The sequence below is a fragment of the Haliotis cracherodii genome, unplaced genomic scaffold (assembly GCF_022045235.1).
Source record: "Haliotis cracherodii isolate W230 unplaced genomic scaffold, xgHalCrac1.p SCAF_7, whole genome shotgun sequence".
Taxonomy (NCBI): domain Eukaryota; kingdom Metazoa; phylum Mollusca; class Gastropoda; order Lepetellida; family Haliotidae; genus Haliotis; species Haliotis cracherodii.
Genome location: NW_027266330.1, coordinates 55,266,101 through 55,287,150, shown reverse-complemented (window position 1 = coordinate 55,287,150; position 21,050 = coordinate 55,266,101). Strand labels below are relative to the sequence as shown.

General features: G+C 41.0%; 1 protein-coding gene and 1 pseudogene across 1 annotated transcript; one reads left to right on the top strand and one right to left on the bottom strand.

Annotated features, from left to right (window-relative positions):
• Window positions 1-1,488: 1,488 nt before the first annotated feature.
• On the top strand, window positions 1,489-14,672 carry LOC139449018 (monocarboxylate transporter 12-like). Its single transcript, XM_071230502.1, has 6 exons — window positions 1,489-1,672; window positions 8,352-8,570; window positions 9,440-9,583; window positions 10,331-11,119; window positions 11,708-11,758; window positions 14,515-14,672. Exons 1-6 carry the CDS (start codon window positions 1,489-1,491, stop codon window positions 14,670-14,672), a joined length of 1,545 nt encoding a protein of 514 aa, XP_071086603.1.
• A 4,334-nt stretch (window positions 14,673-19,006) lies between these two features.
• On the bottom strand, window positions 19,007-20,789 carry LOC139449017 (uncharacterized; annotated as a pseudogene).
• Between the last annotated feature and the right edge of the window lie 261 nt (window positions 20,790-21,050).

Below are 21,050 nucleotides of genomic sequence, written 5' to 3'. Positions count from 1 at the left end.
ACTCTGCTGGTTTGCTTTCAAAATCTCGGCGTACACGATGTACGCCCCCGACTGGGAACTGCCCCCGACTATCATTTACAATTATTTTAAATTCTGCCAGACGTTAACAGGGAGCTCGTTCAGAACATAGTTCGTGCGATTGTTAAGAAAATCGCGAATAAAATTAGCAGCAATGAAGTTTTGAGTATTGATGACAGCGATGTAGACTTCTGTTACATTGATCTCTGGAGAATGAGTAAAGAACAGGAATACTTATGGTACCAAGGTATTTGTGATCAGAACGCATTGAGACTGTGTGTAGATGCTTCCAGTGGTGATAGTATCATTGTAGAAGATAAGGCTGTTGCTGATGCATTAGTTAACTGATTCTATATTCTGCTGGACTTTGAATTACTAGATAGTCACATGCCCTTCTATCAAGCATCCCTAGGCGATAGGGTAGAATACAAACTCACTTTTAATGACTACAGCAGAGTTATCAAAGTCACTGGGGATGAAACGACTAGCTATTCCATTGGCAATATCTCACTGGAGTATGATATGATTACAGATAATGATTAAGCTAGACAAATTCTTAACCAGTATACCTGAAGTTTAGCCATTTTGTACGATCACGTGCTTCGACATCAAAAGATCACCAGGAACAAAAAAGATACGACGTGGAATCAATCAAAATGTCCCTGCTAGATCGTTGAAGGGTATTTTAATGTTGTTAGGGGACCCCTCTGATGCATTTGCAAGAGATACTGAGAAGTTCTACAACCCCAAGATTACAAAAGTAGAATTGACCATCGAGGGCATGCCTAATCAACTATGTAGTCAAGGCATGTGAGCATATCAACAGTGGGATGAGATTAAAAAACTCCCTTCTATAAAACGAAGCCTAGAAGTTAACGTGGTCGTGAAAGATCTGTCTCTCAGGGATGTATTGATGGCTGAGTTACTTACCACGAAGTATGTGCTATGGCTTGACATGCGAACCACAGACGATGACCAACTACAAAGCAGTAAGCGGAGAACAGAAAATGCTAGCAAGGGTGTTACTATGCAGATAACGAAGCTCCAAGAAGCGGCTGGTAAATTAAACATATATTTTACGTGATTATGGACACGCAACTTAATATACAGAATGGACGATTCGTGCAAGCAATCTATTAATGATCTCTTACCTAAAGAACCGCACTGTGCTATCATCTGCTGGCAAACCAGTTGTGGAAAAACAGCTTTTATTCTAGATATTTAAAAAATGTAATTATCAGGATGTTTGCGACCATTTTTTTTTTGTGCCCTACTATAAACGTCAATAAAACATCCCTATCGAGAGATTGGGTAATGAATGATCCTGGGGTGCACAGAGTTGATCCAGGCGAGTATGTTGATTGAGTATGTCATGAAAAATACAAAGGAGAACGTTCTTAGTGCTGGTGAACACAGCTTTAATAACGGCTAGCTATTGTCAATTTAAACATAAGTGCCCACTTACTAATAATGGAGAATCAAGTGACACCACAACAGATATCACAACAAGTGAACGAGGAAATAACCCTGATTGTATCACAAGTGAACAAGGAAATAACCCCGATTGCACAATCACAACAAGTGAATGAGGAAATATCAACGATTGCGAAATCACAAGCCAGAGTGACTAAGAATCCTCGAAAAATCACAGCTGGTAGGAAGGGTGCGCTCGGGAGGCAGGCAAAACGAATAAACAATTCAAATATTGAACATAGCCTGATTAAAACTTGGGCTCTCTATGTACTAGGGGTTGTTGCTATGGTGGTGGTATGGTTGTTTTTTAAGACCGGAGAAGAGAAAACGTCACCAGCGATTGCACAATCACAACAACAAGTTCAATTAGAGTTAAGCCCTGATATAATGTGATAAAAGCAATGACTAATCCAGTTACAGACGGTAAAATGTCGGTAAACGCCATATATCATTCAGTGTTGGTCAAGCGGCTTCGCCATTGGCTATGCTCGTATAACAAAAATGATTACTAAAGCTACACGACCCAAGGTAGATTTTAATGGTTATATCGGCATGATGATTCTTTATATAGGATTGGCAATGGCTACAAAAGATATGCTCATCAAACAAGGGCTTATCCCAGAAAACATAATGAAGTAATTAAACATTTGAATATTTTATATTCATATAAAACATTTGAATATGGTAACAATTGCGACAATGGGTTGGGCTATTGTTAATGCCCTAGCTTTTTCAGGGAGTATTTTTTTATTTTTCTAGTAGCGTAAAAGACATAATAAACCATTTGAACAACTCGAAACAGCCTGGTCACAATGGGCCCAAAATAGGATGTTAAGATTAGATTTGATTAATGATGAACTGCGTAAAGAGGGGCATTCAATTCAAACGTTTAAGGATGTTGAATCTGCCATCACGAATACTTCCTTGTTTATGGAAAGAAACTTTATCCAATACCGAGACCAACAATAAATAAGTTTTATACACTGTCAGTGGCTCAGAAAGACTACGAGATAGTGTTCAAAGTGTTGGGGTTATCAGTCATTGCTATTTTTAGCTACACAATAACTATGCATAATCCATGATCTATTGTGTATCAACCATTAATAATAACCCTGATGATAATCTATAAATAGCGCTGACTGGCTGTTCAGCTATGTTGAGCTGACTACTCAGCTACTAATAACCCCGACTGGCTAATCTTTTAATAGCGCTGACAACTATGGCTCATCAGTGGAGATGTGATTTGCATTCAGACAAATGATAAGATAGATGTAAAACCATGAATCTGTGCAGATTTACACTCATGGGGAAGCCGATTCAATGAAGCCGACAATGTGTGAGTGTTTACTGTGGGATCCATTCTTATTACATCAGAAGGGGAATTATTAATTACGTTTGTTCTGTATGTGTGATAGGGGACAAAGGTCGTTATTGTTTATGTAAGATACATAGCGCTGACTGGGCCAGGAACCAGATTATTTACGCTAGAAAGAGAGATTACATCAACGAGAGGAATAGGTTGAAGAGAATACGTATTTAGATACATGAAAAAACAACCATTTAGAGATTTGACTCATTTTGCACATACCATTAAACCACAATGGTTTTTTGTGAGAGAGTTGAAGGCTTTGGCAAAACAACGTGGTCTACATAGTTATTCTCGAATGAGAAAAGCTGAATTGATTGATTTACTGAATGTTGATAATAATAAATCAGTTGATGTTGATAAAAATAATCAACCAGTTGATGAGTTAAAATTTGTACCCACAGCCAGTGTTGGTAAATATCTAAGAGTTCGGAAGATGGATATTAATTCCAACATGGATGTTAATGATGCTAATCCCATCGTATCTAGCAACATTAATGAGGAGTGAGATGATTTAAATAGTATAAAATACCAGCTGATAAAATATCATTGAGTAAAAGTAACACAGACGATAGCACTGAATATACCGAACCTTACGTCCGGAGCAATCAAGAAGTTATAACCGAATCCAATACTATAAGAACATCATTAGATACATCAATTTAGAGGATACATGAAACTTTAAAACACTGGACTAATAGAGGTTCGGGCTGGGGTGTGGATAAAATTGATAGTTTATATTTGGATATTGCAAATTATATGCCTTTCAAAGGTGGATCTTATATAGATTTACCCCCATATTACATGAAGAAAAAAGCCATAATTAATGTAAAAAATAAAGGTGATGACTGTTTCAGAATGATGATGAGATCTGCATTGTTCCCCGTAGATTCTAAAACTGCAAATATACTTTCTGGCTATGCTCAAAACGACTAAACCTTGATGGTATAGACGAACCTACACCAATGTCACAAATTGATAAGGCGGAAAAGCAAAATGATTTAGCTATAAAAGATTTTGGACATTCCCATAAAGGAATTGTTGTACACAGGATAAGCTCTGCCACAGAACATATTCCCAGAATCAATTCATTTCTGATCGAAAAAGATGGTAAATATCATTATACGTGGATAAAGAATTTAAGCAGGCTATTATGCGATCAAACAAAACATGCAGGAAATATTTCTGTGAAAGATGCCTGCATGGGTACAGCAGACAAGATCTATAAGAAACGCATAAAGTGAGTGAGTGAGTGAGTATGGTTTTAGAACGCTCATCACAGTGGGGGACACCACAAATGGGTTTCACACATTGTACCCATGTCGGGAATCGAACCCGGGTCTTTGTCGTGACCAGCGAAGGCTTTAACCACTAGGCTACCCGACTGCCCCAGAAGCGCATAAAGAAGACTGCAGAGGTGTTGGAGAGAATCCTATCAGGATTGATATGCCTAAAAAGGTAAAAAATATACTAAAATTTGAACAATATTGTAATCAAATGCCAGTACCGTACGTAATTTACGCCTACTTTGAAGCACTTATCAAACCTGTAGAAAATACCAAACACAATACTGAATGTAGTTTTACCTATAAAACTGAAGAACATATTCCTTGTAGGTTTGGATATATAGTTGTAGGGTATGATATGGAAACAAACCTGCCCATGAATTACAGATGTCCCGCAGCAGGAAAGTTCCTAGAATATCTACAAAACGAAGAGAGAATAATCAGGGAAAACTGATCGCGTAAGAAACCCATGTGTATGACGAGAGATGATTGGAGGGCCTAAAAGAAGTCAACAAGTTGTCATGTTTGTAAAAAAATCCTGAATGGGGATTCTGTAACAGATCATTGTCAGGTCTGGTGAAGAATAGGCCTTGAGCAACCCATGCTTGCCGTGAAAAGCGAAAAAAAAAGTTCAGACTCGCTCACTTAGTTGATGCATGTCATCGTATCCCAACTGAGTGAATCGATGCTCATGATGTCAATCACTGGATTGTCTGGTCCAGACTTGATTATTAACAGACTGCTGTCATATAGCTTGAATATTGCTCAATCGAAACGTAACTAACGAGCAAAATCAAATCGAAGAACCCACTCGACGCCATGTTACTAAATTTCAACTCAAAGAAATTACGAAATGTGTACACCAATGTTTACTGCCGTATGACATCAGTACCGATGACCGACTTTTATCAAATAGCGTGTACGCGGAATTTTCAGGAGTTTCGTTGATCGATGGATCGTTTATGCATACATCTGTCATGTAGGTTATCAGAAACAATCTGACAATCTTTCGCACTGTTATTTGTTTTTTTGTTTTCCAATGTAAACAAGAGTCGGTAAGTGCAGATAACTACCCTCGTACCCTCGTCGTTGAGCGTGATTATTCCAAACATTCTAAACGATTCTAAGCTTATCGGCGAAGTTTTAGAATTATTATTGGTGATTGATGAAATACATAGATATCTAACCGTGATCACTATTATGCTATTTTTGAAATTCAATTATTCGAGTAAATATCCGTTATTTAGATTACTAAACATACATGTATGGTGTGCCAGCTGTCACTACTTCCATAGACAGAGACAGAGATAGTTAGATATTCTGTAATTGCAAAATTAGTTAAATGGTCATACTTCTCCACGGCTAGTTTCCAGAGATAGTGTTCATTACTTGATCTTATACTGATATATCTTGGAAGACTAAGTCTTGAATTACGATGGACATAAAATACGTCATCTCGATGAGATTTAAAAATATCATTTACGGCCTTGGGCCAGCATTTCTTATTTTTAATTTGACAATTATCGACAGAGTTAACAAGTGTATTATTTAGGTTATACTCCTGTACAGGTTGCAAAATATCATATTTAGGAGATTTATTACTCCAAATCTTGCATGTAAAACTATCTGTTCACATAAATTGAATCTGTGAAGATTAGATTCCGGGGTAGAATAGGTCTTCAGCAACCCAAGCATGCCGTAAAAGGCGACTATGCTTGTTTTAAAAGGCGTGATATTGTGTGTTTTCATCAAGTGTCACAGTCCAGGTTGGTTGTTTTTTTTGTTTTACGCCGCACTCAGCAATATTACATCTATATGACGGCGGTCTGTAAATAATCGACTCTGGACCAAACATTCCAGCAATTGATATCCTGAGCATCGATCCACACAATTGGGACATGATGACATCAACCAAGTCAGCGAGCCTGACCACCCGATCCCGTTAGTCGCCTCTTACGACGAGTTGCTGAAGACCTATTCTACCCCGGATCTTCACGGTCGTCAGTGCCCAGGAGCTGTGTAGGGTAAACGTGCAGTTACTCTTTGGCAAAGGGATTATCAATGACAGAAGACAGATAGTAGTGAACCGAAGTCCACAGTGCAGTAAGAATCAGCAACATGTTCCCGTCATCCAGGGACAAACTCTGGACCACCATACCCAAAGGGCGAAGTCATGTTACCCCTTTAATACATAGTTGACAGGGAGCAGTCCTACATGAGACAGACGACGGGCCGAGATGGGCCAACGTTACCAGCAGCACATAGTGAAAGGGTCCTGAGTCAGAGCCATTTGTACTTCTCGCAAATAAACCTGTATACCGGAACGACAAAACGTCTTGTATTACATGTGTTACAATATCTCACTGTGTTACACTACAATACATCACTGTGTTACAATATCGCACTGTGTTACAATACAATACAATACATTACTGTGTTACAATATCTCACTGTGTTACAATACAATATCTCACTGTGTTACAATACAATATCTCACTGTGTTACAATATCTCTCTGTGTTACACTACACTACATCACTGTGTTACAATATCTCACTGTGTTACAATACAATACATCACTGTGTTACAATATCTCAATGTGTTACAATACATTATCTCACTGTGTTACAATACAATACATCACTGTCTTACAATACAATACATCACTGTCTTACAATACAATTCATCACTGTCTTACAAGACAATACACCACTGTCTTACAAGACAATACATCACTGTCTTACAAGACAATACATCACTGTCTTACAATACAATACATCACTGTCTTACAAGACAATACATCACTGTCTTACAATACAATACATCACTGTCTTACAATACAATACATAACTGGCTTACAATACAATACATCACTGGCTTACAAAACAATACATCACTGTCTTACAATACATCACTGTCTTACAATATAATACATCACTATCATACAATATCATTTGTTACACCTCACTGTGTTAAAACGCATTACATTCACGTTGTAGTGAATACACAATGGAGAGCTGTATGGTGAATAAATTGATGTGAAGGCATCACGGAGAGCTGTATGGTGAATATATTGATGTGAAGGCACCACGGAGAGCTGTATGGTGAATAAATTGATGTGAAGGCATCACGGAGAGCTGTATGGTGAATATATTGATGTGAAGGCACCACGGAGAGCTGTATGGTGAATACATTGATGTGAAGGCCCCACGTGGAGCTGTATGGTGAATATATTGACGTGAAGGCCTTACGGAGATCTGTAAGGTGAATTTATTGATGTGAAGGCACCACAGAGAGCTGTATGGTCATTATATTGATGTGAAGGCACCACGGAGAGCTGTACGGTGAATATATTGATGTGAAGGCACCACGGAGAGCTGTATGGTGAATACGTTGATGTGAAGGCACCACGGAGAGCTGTATGGTAAATACATTGATGTGAAGGCACCACGGAGATCTGTATGGTGTATATATTGATGTGACGGAACCACGGAGAGCTGTATGGTGAATATATTGATGTGAAGGCACCATGGAGATCTGTAGGGTGAATATATTGATGTGAAGGCACCACGGAGAGTTGTATGGTGAATACGTTGATGTTAAGGCACCACAGAGAGCTGCATGGTGAATACATTGATGTGACGGAACCACGGAGAGCTGTATGGTGAATACATTGATGTGAAGGCACCACGGAGAGCTGAATGGTGAATATATTTATTTGAAGGCACCACAGAGAGCTGCATGGTGAATACATTGATGTGAAGGCACCGGGGGGGGGGGGGGGGGGGGGGGGGGGGGGGAGATGTACAGCGAATACATTGATGTGAAGGCACCACGGACGGCTGTATGGTGAATACATTGATGTGAAGGGACCAAGGAGAGCTGTTTTGTGAATACATTGATGTGAAGGCACCACGGAGAGCTGCATGGTGAATAACATCATGTAAAGTGCGAGTATAGTGTAGTTAATACAATCTGAAGAGTTGCATGGCAAGTACATTGAAGTGAATTCAGTATGGTGAGTTGTATACTGCAAACAACACGCACATGGCAGCGTGTAGTATAAAGAAAGTCCCACAGAGAACGATGACAAGTAATCAACCATTTCACCTTCCCTGAACGACAATGTTGTTGCCTTTTTACAACAATCAATATGTGTTTGGAACATATTCTTATACTTATGAAACTTGACAGTATGATATGTTTCAGGTGGGAGCGTTGTGTTCAAGATGGTGGATGCTGAAGTCAATAACAAAGACTGGCATTTCGTCATCATCATTACAGTGTCGTTCCTGACGCTGTTCTTCAACGCAAGTTTAAGTTACGCCTCGGGTGTGCTCCATGTGGCGTTACTGGAGACGTACCACGCTGACGTTGATGTGACAGTCTGGCTCGGGTCTCTATTCTTTAGCATGTCATGTCTTGCAGGTTTGTCTGCCATTTGTTTGTTTGTTTGTCGGTCAACATCGCACTCAATAACATTCCAGCTACATGAAGGTGGTCTGCATATAATCGAGCCGGAAAGAGACAATTCAGTGGTTGACATCATGACCATCGCTCTACACAATTGGGATACGATAACATGCATCAACAAAGTCAGCCAGCCGGACCACTCTATCCCGTTAGTCGACTCTCACGACAAGAAAAGGGTGATCTAGTCTACGGCGCTGCAATTTGTTGTGCAAGCCAGAAACCTGTGATTGTGGGTTCGAATCCCGGTTCGCCCTGATTATGTCTTTGGTTGGTCAGATCGTGAGGTTTCACCAAAGCCGTGAACATCTGAGACCTTCATCACTTTGATCTTTCCTCCCCCATTAAGCTGACACACGGTGATACCAATGGAACACTGTACAAAGCGGCTTGAAACTAAACTCACTCACTAATACTCTCGGAGTGTGTGTGAATGTGTGTGCGTTTGAGCGTGTGCGTGTGTGTATGCGAGTGAACACTGTGTGCCTGCGTGTGACTGCACCAAAGCTTAATGTTCGCTCTAGCATTTACATAACAGAAGTAATCATTTGATGTTGCAGATGTTTTATTGAATTTTTACATTTACATACATACTTTTGTATAATTATTTATTTCTATTACTGGGGCAGTCATGGCGGATCAAACTCAACTATCAGTGATCTTTCAACCATGACTGAACAATGAGAACTGTGATAATGCTCCTTATAGAAACATGAATCCCTAATCATATAAGATATTATACTCAGGACAGCTGGAACATTCAGAGCATGACGATGGTTGAGATAGTAACATTTAAGACATGTTCTATTTTCTTATGTTTATTATAGGTCCACTTGCAAGTTTCATCATCAACGTAACAGACTGTCGCACCTGCGTCGTGATATCTGGAGTCCTAGGCCTTGTAGGTTTCTCTGCTAATGCATTTGTAGGCGATATCAAGTGGCTATTCGTCACATATGCCCTTCTTGCAGGTAGGTTCAGCGTGAGGTGAGGTGAGGTGAGGTGAGGTGAGGTGAGGTGAGGTGAGGTTTAACGTCGCGTCCAATATCATTACACTTATATGGTGACGTGCATGCACGTGTGTGTATGCTTGTACTACTCCGGACTAATGCGAATTATAAAGTGGTAACCCACTGAGATACAATGTCACAGTTTGACATTAATACCCCTCTCAGACCTAGTATACTGACTCCGAGCCTATACTCCGTCTATACCCCAGCTACATGTATGTTGACCTGTAAATAACCCTGTATTCATCCGAACAACTTAAATTGTTGAGAATTGGAACCATTGAGCGTGGCTCTGTGTGTGTATTAGTTCGGACTAGAGCAAATGTTGTGCTAGCCCACTGAGATGCAATGCCGCAGTTTAATATGAATGCCCCTCTCATACATAGTTTATTGACCCCGAGCCGACCAGACCTTGTTTTAGCCCCTTAGAGTCGACTGTGTGTGTATGGCTGTGCGTGGCTGTGTCTGCGTGGCTGTGTGTGTGTGTGTGTGTGTGTGTGTGTGTGTGTGTGTGTGTGTGTATGTGTGTGTGTGTGTTTTCTTGAATAATTTTTGAGTGAGTGAGTGTTTCGCTACATCAACAAACTGCACCCAACACAACAGTCATTGAGTTACAATTGTGTTGGTCGCAAAGCTCTCATTACAGTAAAGTATTATCATATTGGGTATTTTATATAGGACTTTAAGCATATGATGTTGTTTTTTCAGGAGTTGGAACATGCCTGGCTCACACGGGTGCCATAGTTGTCCTCGGATACCATTTTTCAGACAATATGAGTCTGGCTTGCGGCATCGTCGTGTGTGGGGTGGCCGTTGGTTTGTTTGCCCATCCACCGTTATGCCAGTTCCTCATAGATACATATGGGCTGCACCAAGCATTCTTCATCGTTGGAGCAATAGCGTTCCATTCATGTGTCTGTGGGATGCTCATGAAACCGACCAGATTCGAGAGGGAACGTCGCGCCAAGGTATTCAGTGGAAGACCAACACGTCTGACGCTGGTCATGACGTTGTGTGGAGATTGTTCTGGTTATGCTAAAGTTTTCAGGAACAAATCGTTTCTGTTCTTTCTTATGTGTAGTTGTACATTCGGCATGGGCTCATCAGCTATCAATCTGTACCTCCCAGACTTTCTACGGAAACAAGGGATATCTCTTCAAGCAGCATCTTTCAGCGTTGCAACTTCGGGTGTAGGCGGTGTAGTCTCGCGTGTTCTCACGGGATTTGCAGCACAAGATCCAAACATTGGCAGTGGACTGATATTTGCTTCCCTGAACGGCCTCATGGGGGTGTTATCGTTCCTCATCCCCTTATTCACATCAACCTCAGCAACAGTGTGTGTGTACGGCTTCTTCCTTGGACTCTACACCGGTAGCAGCTGGGCACTGTTTAATCCCATCACATATGAAATTCTTGGAATGGATCTCGTGGCAACCGGTTTTGGAGCTGTAATGGGTTCTTGTGGCTTCGGATTTCTCATTGGTGCGCCTTTAGCAGGTATTGGTTGCGAACCAGTTGATAAATGAAGAATGCGTTAGTGTTGTTTTAATGCACTGTCAGCAGTATTTCAGCTATATTATGGTGTAAATTTATTTATTTAATAATCAAATCTGGTACGGTAAATCAGTGCTTGATAGCATATGCAACAACATGCATCATACGGACACAATAACACACAATCAGCCACGTCCTCTGTAATTTGCCCCTATGCTATTCTGCCCCGTCATGTCACACGATAATCATTGCATCAGTAAAACCTTCCATTTACGTCATGTAAAACATGCACATAGTAGATGAACATTAGTGCAATTATAAAATAAAGTTTGAAATGTTAAGTAATGTGTACTTGCAACTGGGCTGTACTTTTGACAATTGAACAGGATAGCGGTGTTGTTTGGGCGAACACCTGGTGTCATCACTGTTTTTCAGTGATCACACATATACTGTTAACGCCCAGTGGAATCTGTTTCGGCAGATAATCGAGACTGATAGTTCTCTAGTGTTGACGTTTTATATTTAAATAGGGGGAACACCGTTCCTCAGTTCACGCACCAGTTATATCACACCCTGCTTTCTATATTCCAGGATATGTCTTCCAAATATTCAAGGTCTATTATGGCGTCTACATATTCGCAGGTACGTTGCATAGCGTAGCTAATCTACGCAGGTGCCCGTTTATTGGGGCATTACACATTTTTACTAGACTATTTCGGATCACGTTAATTTCTCTTAGGCCCGTTTTATAACTTTTCTGATATAGTAATAGATCGAAATTATTCCGGCCAACCAGGTATATTTTAAATGAACTTAAGTGTTGTGTGGTGAAAATTTCAGCCAACAAGAAATCAAGGCAATAAACATATTGTCTTTATAATGTAGAGCCATGTTACCTGTAGAGTTTACAGCTTTGAGTTGTATTGGGGATCTTACGTACATTATATTTATTTCCTTTCTACTCATAAAACTTAACGTGAACTCTTTGATGTAAGCGAAGAAGATAAGTGGCATGGCCTTATTTCACTACATTGTTTTGGGATGGATGTCGATTTGAATCAAGGAATGGCCAACATCAGTGTACAATTTAAACTAAATTGACTGGCAAAAGAAAGTTGGCACTTGAGAATTGGATTGGACCAAGAAATTACAAACGTTATCAAAACGTCATGAAGCTGAAAACAGCAGCCAAAATTAAGGTTCAAAACTTAACTCTGATACTTGTATTGAAACACCACCATCGAATAACCACTTCTTGCTTTTAGTTTATTTTAGCCATAAGTGTAAGCTTTAAGCATACATTGAGAAACCAAAGTCAAAATGTCCATTTGCGGTAGATGCTCCTGATGTCAATCTCCTGATGTGCGGCGTTAAACAACAAACAAAACTTGTGGTCTCAAGACTTGATCAATGTACCGAGCTGCTGTGAGACCATTGCCTCTCCCTCGTCCGATGTTCTGGATGATCAAAGGGCCGATCCTCTGTGCAAGACCAATTCCACCCCACACCATGATGCTCGGACCACCCCACGAGTCTTTCTCAAAAACACAAGCATCCGAATAACGATTCCTACGGCGTCGCCAGACTCTCACTCTGCCATCTGCTGTTGAGATACAGTAACGGCTCTTGTCTGAAGAGGACTCTTCTTCCTCTGCTGGTGGCACCAATGTTGGTGCTTTGTTGCTCACTGAAGAAGGTCTCGGCGATGACATGGTGTCAGAATGTGTCCTCGGAGTGGCCTGTAACAGTGGAGGTGTCTGCCCGTCAATCGTCGACGCACGGTGTCCGCACTTAAGTGTCGCTGGTCTTCCCCCCATGGTCTGTCGAGCAGTTTCCGCAGCAGTAACAAAGCGATCTCGAAGATGCTGTCGCACAATCCCACGATCCTGACTTCGGGTGGTGACCCCTTGGTCTTCCACTACGTGGTCGGTCATCTGTAGTGTTGGTGGTCAGGTACCAGGTCTTTTGCGGTTCAGAATATGTAGACTTTATATAAACCTGTCTTTGAAGGACAGTACAATAACTAGAATATCACAGAGTCGATTTAAAACTGTTTGAGGAACATTTTAAAAGCAGAAAGAATTAACAACACAATATAAATATGGGCTAGAGATCATCATGAACTAAAGGGAGGTCACCATACCAGGGACCATGGGGACTTACAGTATCTTTGCCTCCTGCAAGGACCCCGGCAGGATTTACATTATCACTTCAGTCACTGGCGATAGTTAACCAGTTACGCCTAAGATAAAAAATGACAAAAATACTTCGTTTTAAAAGTCTGGCATGCATAAATATACTGCGAATGATGTGGAACTTACATACCCTCTTAGCTTCGGGGTCTGAGGTCACGGTGCCTCGCTACCCAATCTATTTAGTTGCCTCTTACGGACAGCATTGGTTGCATCTACATCTTGTGCAACCGAACACATGATGTTACTGAAGTGCAACCGAATTACTGCAAACCATATGCTGGATTGCAGCTCCAAAAGACAAAGACCAGGCACCGGCTGCGAAGGGTCCGCCATTTTGCTTTCCAAAGCCCGTGACGTTTTTTTTTAAAGTTCATCTAAAATAAAGTGTTACTATTTGGTGACGTAAGGAGAGATTGGAATGTAGGTTAAAAAGAATTTCATGATTTGTATTTTATTTGTAGAAGTGTTTTGTCAGTCCTAAATCTCTCATGAACACACAAGATTAAATATGTCGATCCGTATTCCCCCGTTTCATATTGAACAGTTACTAAAAGGCGATGAACATAGTCGAACGTGATGCCGATTTATAGAGCTAGCACACTGAGATGCCATGCAGCAGTTTAACATATATATCCATCTCAGACCAGTCCTTGTGTTAGACCCTTAATGTCGAGCGCCAGGGAGGGTAACAACGAGTACCATCTTCTGGTACGACACGGCCGGACCTTCCGTTCAACGGGCGACGCTCTACCACTTGACAACAGAAGGGTGGCTTTAGTTGAAGATACGCCTCCGTTCAACCAGACCTTCTATCTCCTCACATGCAGCTTGGGCTGCATACTCTCCAGGGAGCTGAGAATGACAGGGGCAATAATGTTGTAAAGCGCCTTATTTATTAGCATGACTGGAACTCTGCACTACAGTAAACTACGGTTATAACGAAGGGACCACCCATTTTAGTTCGTAATAACCGCAGTTCGTTATAAGCATATATGCAACACATGGCCGGGGCTAACAAGTAAGTTCGTTATATCGGTCAGTTCGTTATAAGCGTGTTCGTTATAACCGTAGTTTACTGTATATAAATATATTATCATTTTGTATATTATTATTATTATTATTATTATTATTATTATTATTATAAGTTGATTATTTATCTACACATGGTGTTATTATCATAATTGACTCCTCTCGTTCCATCAGGTGTGATGTTCTTCTCTTGCGCTCTCTGTGGCCTGCTGTCCACAGCCTTCAGGCATTCAAGAAGGACTTGTCATGACACTGCGGATGCGCTGAACCCAAATGAAGTTGAAATCATCAACCAACAAGAAAGTGAACCACAGGACACTAGCCTAATGTGATAAATTTGTTAGTTACCATTGTTGTTATATATAACAGTTATTGATTGAAACTGGCGTGTTTGCTTATTTCCAACAGTCAAATCACCGTGAATATCTGAATTCGAAATTAATGCACATTAATCATTGTTGGACGGAACCCTGTCCTTTGACCCGAAAGTATGACTAACTACCCCGCGCTGTGAGGAATATTTCAGCCTCAATATAGGCAAGTGGCAGTATATTTATATGAAGATTATCGCCACCCAGTACAAATGCTTGGGGATCCGTCAAGATCCGGGGTAATAAGTCTTCAGCAACCCATGAGAGGAACAGGGTCGATTGACATGCTCGTTCCATTCCCAAATAGCAAATCCTGTTCTTATATCGTATGTTGAATTCATAAAGTGGACTTATTTATCAAGATATGCCAGTATGATGTTTTGTCTGTCGATGTTTTTCTTTGTCAATATATATATATATATATATATATATATATATATATATATATATATATATATATATATATATATCTTTACAGCTGAGCCATCTCTTAACATTTTCTAGTTGAGATGAAGTTGTTATTGAGTTTTGCACCTTGGTGTGTCATCACAGTAATCATGTTGATTTTGATAACTGTGAACCATTGTCCAGGTGATCTGACTCGTGAAGATCCGAGGTAGAATAGGTCTTCAGCAACCCATGCTTGCCGTAAAAGGCGACTGACGGGATCGGGTGGTCAGGCTCGCTGACTAGGTTGATACATCATGTCATCGTAACCAAATTGTGTAGATCGATGCTCATGATATCAATCACTGGATTGTCTGGTCCAGACTCGATTATTTACAGACCGCCTTCAGATAGCAGGAATATTACTGAGTGCGGCGTTAAACAACAAGCCAACCAACCATGTGATCTATTACCTTTGCGGCAGATGCCACAGCATACAGACGTCTTCACGCTGCCAAGTTTATCAGATCACTCATGATGCCATTTTTGAAAGCCTTAGGGTTTCTTGGTATCTGACATTTTCTTTCTTCATGGAAGTGCCTAATTCCTTTGATGCATGCATGCCTGGTTTCACACGAGTCTACGACACCTTCATGATTATCAGCCATATATATTATGAAGGACGAATTCCTTCTATGATTTGATTCCAGATCTTCATACATGGCCCCGGTCCCAAATACTTCATGTTTCCGAGGGCATATGTCCTGCTCTTTTGTAACATGCTTGTAATTAACTAACTACGCCATGTGTTTTGAGACCTATGGCAGTCACGTCACAGAGGTAGCCGTTTCGACGACAGCAATGTCGCGCAATTGTCATTATATCAACTTGTTTGGTAGTTTGGAAAAGAATATGCATGAATTTCGCTAAATGTCCTGTGCATTAATATCATTACTCTTAAGTAGACAGGGAATTCCCTCGAATGTAGTTTTGGGATTCCCCGACATCACATAGTAACAGAAGTAGTCCACCAGAGGGGGCACGGGTGGCCCAGTCGTCTAAGGCGCCGTGATTGGCTGTGCAGAGTTGCGTCCCTTGGGCACGCCAGAAACCTATGATTGTGGGTTCGAATCCCGGTTCACCCCGATGATGTTTCTAGGTTTGTCAGCACCATACCCGTGCTCGTGGGTTTCACCGAAGTGGTTAACGCCACACTGTATTACGGCGGTGTGTAAATAATCGAGTCTGGACTAGACAATCCAGTGATTGACAACGTGAGCATCGATCCACGCAATTTGGATCGATAACATGCATCAACCAAGTCAGCGAGCCTGGCCACCCGATCCCGTTAGTCGCCCTTTACGATAAGCAAGGTCGTCCCTTCGGCAAGCATGGGTTGCTAAAGATCTATCCTACCCCGGATTTTCACGGACCCCACGCGCCAATGAATGGGAAATACATGTATGGTGTTCCTATCTGTTAACATGAAATGTATGTGCGAATCCGTACAGATATCACCCTTCTAATAACAATACATCTTTTTTAACAGTGCTTAATACATCAGGTGGACTGTTTCTTGTCATCAGATGGTCATTCGAGTGGGGGCGTCGGTAGCACTGCACAATACACAACGTTGGCGTTGTTCCCATCACCCGTGAAGATTCCGGGGTAGAATAGGTCTTCAGCAACCCATGCTTGTTATAAGAGGCGACTAGCGGGATCGGGTGGTCAGACTCGCTGACTTGGTTGATGCATGTCATCGATCCCAATTGCGATGCTCATGATATCAATCACTGGATTGTCTGGTCCAGACTCGATTATTTACAGACCGCCGTCATATAGCTGCAATATTGCTGAGTTAAACAACCAACCAACATAAGGTAAACAACCCCATTTCGTATTATCTTCCGGAACACTTTCATTCCGTGAGTGGTGAGTTGGATTTAACGCCGCTTTTAACAGTATTCCAGTTATATCACGGCGTGTCAGCTTAATGTGGGAGGAAAACTCGAAGCGATGCAGGTCTCAGAACGTTTACCACTTCGGTGAAACCCACGAGAACGGGTATAGTGCTGACAAACCTAGAAAGATCATCCGGGCGAACCGGGATTCGAACCCACAATCATAGGTTTCTGTCATGCCCAAGGGACGCAACTCTGCACAGCGAATCGCGGCGCCTTAGACGAGTGGGCCACCCGTGCCCCCTCATTCCGCAATATTCCAACTGTTTTTGTTGTATGAGCTTGAACATCTGGTGTGCACGTGAAAGGGACAAGGTCCATCGACACTGCACACACTGAGAACCACGTGCGCTCAAACTTTTAAATGATCAATGAATCTGAGCCAGGACTTGACGACATCGATTGAAGCGCCCGAAAAATCACAACTACCTGGCATGAGAAGCAACAGATCTTCAAGTTCGGGTCTTTGAAAGTCATTTAGAAGAGATACACATAAGGAAGAGAATATATGGATGTCAACTTCTTTATAATGAGGAACACAACGTTTCGGAGTATATGCTTACTCCTTCATCAGGTGAATGAATACAATGAGGCAGAGAGCATATATATGTACATGTAACGACAACAAAATTAATACTATAACAAAAGGTGGAAAATAACAAATGGTAGAAACTAACAAGGGAAGCCAACAGATGATTGGCGCTGATAGGTGATAAGCAATAGACAATGAAAGCCAACACTTTACAACAATAAGAGCTGAAGGAATGGAAGCCAGTAATTAGTGTATTGACACTGTGTATTGATTTTAGTGCTTGCGCTTGCGCTGTTTTAACATCATGTTCTAAAATGGTTTGATATGTTGTTGTTTAACGCCGCACTCAGCAATATTCCAGCAATATGACTGCCGTCTGTAAATAATCGAGTCTGGGCCAGAAAAAGCCCTGATTAATATCATGAGCATCGATCCACGCAATAGGGATCGATGGCATGCATCAATCAGGTCAGCGAGCCTGACCACCCGATCCCGTTTGTCGTCTTTTACGACAAGCATAGTCACCAGTCGCATGGATTGCGGAAGACCCCGGAATCTTCACGGGACTGTGTAATTAAGTTATCATAGATAAGTAATAGGTAATGGACACTAATTCGCACTGGCAGGTGAAAGAATGGACAAAGCAAAGTGCAAATTGAAGCCAGCTAGGTAAATAAACTGATGTTCAAAAGAAACTTTACCAACTGAAAATATAAATTTCAGACAAAGTATGAATTTTTTTCGATGAAGTCTATCTAAAACACATAACCTAACTACAACAATAGTGAATGCAGACAATTTTAATCGTCTATTACATGTTTGCGAGATAACACGGGGGGGGGGGGGGGGGGGGGGGAGAGAGAGGGGGAAGTGAAAAAACACGTGCACCACGGACAACTGCGAATGCAACGTGCGGGTAAGGGTATATAAACCTCCAGTGGCAGCTTGTCATTGCTCTCCGGGATATTCTATAGAATGACCGAGGGTTATTAGACATAATTTCCCGAGCATTAAAGCAATATATGAAGTAAAAAAAAAACAAGTTTCAAAATGTTATTATTTACTTGAAACATCAATCGTTACATTTACGAGATTGTAACATTGAACACGACATGTGCCTTGTCCTTGTTCACCGACTCGGTTGTCGCCGTCTTTGCCGTTACCACGCACCCGGTTGTCCCTTCCGATGCAGTTGTCGCCGTCTCCGACTGAAGTCGCTTAGTTGCATTTGACAGGATGTCAGGCATGTTAACCTTCTGTACGTCCGATTTTAAAAGTGTGGAATCAATGTCACTTTACTGAAACACTGAAGATACGAGAACAGAAAAATATGACGAATTCTTGGGACATAATGTAGGCGTTTTCGTGTTCTAAAATTTGCAGTTTTTTTTAAAAGGAACAAGCAAAACCTTATGCTAACCAGTTACCTCGCAAATCATCTGTTCATCTGTGGCTATGTTTGATAGCAGCCGTGGCTCTGAGAGAGTGGTTTGTCTTGGAACCTTCCAAACCAGCTTCTTTGCACAGGCGCGTGACCGTGGCTTGGAGCGTGTTATGCTCAGCAGGTGTCTGTAGGTACCATTTTCCATCCATCGGCATGGTTCGGGGAGTGAACCTTCACTACAAAAACAGTAAAAATACTAACATCAACAATATAATACGACATAAAATATATTACATTTGAGGTCTAATCAATGATTAAACTGGTTACCTGTTTAAGGTAAATAAAACTAAGACGAAGCATTGAAAGATAACATTATTCTACTTCGCAATTTGAATTTGAGTTTAGATTTTTGAAAAAAAATTAAAATATAGGTGACATTTCCATAGACCGATTTCGCCATCTTAAAAGCCATATATATATACCTGAATATCGATTTGACAGAAAGCCTAAAGTTCGTTTAAGATTGTTGTGTACTTGCAGTTACAGGGGAACATACATAAGATTAATACTGAGTGTGTATACAAAGTACCGATACAAATGTATACCATACTCACCACAATGACTTGTACTTCACAAACAGTCGTACATAACAGCGGTCGTGATTTTCGCAGTTTTCGTAGGCAGGCATTTGCTTAGGGGCTTGTTTCCGCTGCTTCATACCACCGGGGTTTGACTTGGACACATCTTCCGTGTACAGAAGGAACTGTCGCCCGTTCTGGTCCTCATGTGGTCCGGTAATTTGTGGGTTCCTGAACATCCTCAAGGACCTGTGCCCCTTCCCTTCCCTCCCCTCACCGCGAAGTGCAGACCTACAAATATATTTGAAATGTAATTATGTTAATTATGGAAACTTTGCTATACAGAACGACTACAAATCATTTGAATTATAAGGTCAAGACAAACAGTTTGCTTTTTTTTAAAACTCCTCGCCGGGTCAAAATCTTTTTATGTACTTGCAACTCACACGAAACCTTCAAGTTCATAGTCGTGAAAATCTGGTGTTCAACCCCCATGATCATCACTAGCATCACGTGCAGATCCTGGGGTTGCCATTGTTGTGTTTGGGGGCCGAATTTCACTGGAAATGATTCCTCTGCAAGGGTATATATTACTTTGTCTCGTATGCATTTGCATTTGTTACAAGTATGATCGCAAAATGAAATATCCCCTACTTTTTTTAATAGTATAGTTTATAATCTTGACTTATTGTGATGTTTCGGTTAAAATGTACATAATTTCACGGATTAACTATCCAATCCGGGTCATTACAATTTGAATTTCACTCATGGTCAGAATGTGGTCTTTAAAATTAGATGCAATTTACACTTTCTTTACACAATTTTATATTTTTAAGGTAAACTCGTATCACTTACGTGAACGACAAATACACAAAAAATGCAACTTGCCTGTAAGGTACAAAATTGATTCCAACAGTTGTCTTGGTGTGTGGTCACCAGCGTCCCAGATTTCCAAAGCTGATCCTCTTCCTCACATGTGTTGGTCTCAGTTGGCTTTCTGCATGATGCCCCCAAACCCTCGGCAGAACATTTCCTCATGACGGCGTCCAAACACCTTCGACTGTCTTCAAACTCTTTGCCTTCAAACATATTTATGTGGGAACCTTTAGTTCTGATAGCCGAATGTAGTGAAGTGAATATGCCGTAAATAGTATGTGATGGATAGTGGCCTCCATCTTGTTTTCGTGCTTCGAATAAGAAAAATGTCAATGCTATACCGATGTTTTCGGGCTTCATTTCCAATTTTGTGTCAAACATTCACTCGGAACATCCAAATTGCAATCCATAGCCCTTTGTTTTCTCTCCTCTTGCCATCTTTGGAAGACCGTAAAGGCCCAGTCGCTTTTGTACCTTGTTGATTTAGGTACACAAATTTCGAGTTCCTTATCAATGTCCATGCTGTTCAGAGGATCACCAAATCTAAACTGAAACTCACAGTACTATCATCCTTTTCCTCAATTTCAATAACGCTCGACTGAGTCACAAAAATATCATCGC

What these genes read in the sequence shown, in the direction of transcription:
- LOC139449018 (XM_071230502.1), top strand. Translation starts at nt 1,489, where the DNA reads ATGGAGAATCAAGTGACACCACAACAGATATCACAACAAGTGAACGAG. An exon ending in CACATATGCCCTTCTTGCAG is followed by an intron (nt 9,584 to 10,330) that starts GTAGGTTCAGCG and finishes TTGTTTTTTCAG; the next exon opens with GAGTTGGAACATGCCTGGCT. An exon ending in CATTGGTGCGCCTTTAGCAG is followed by an intron (nt 11,120 to 11,707) that starts GTATTGGTTGCG and finishes TCTATATTCCAG; the next exon opens with GATATGTCTTCCAAATATTC.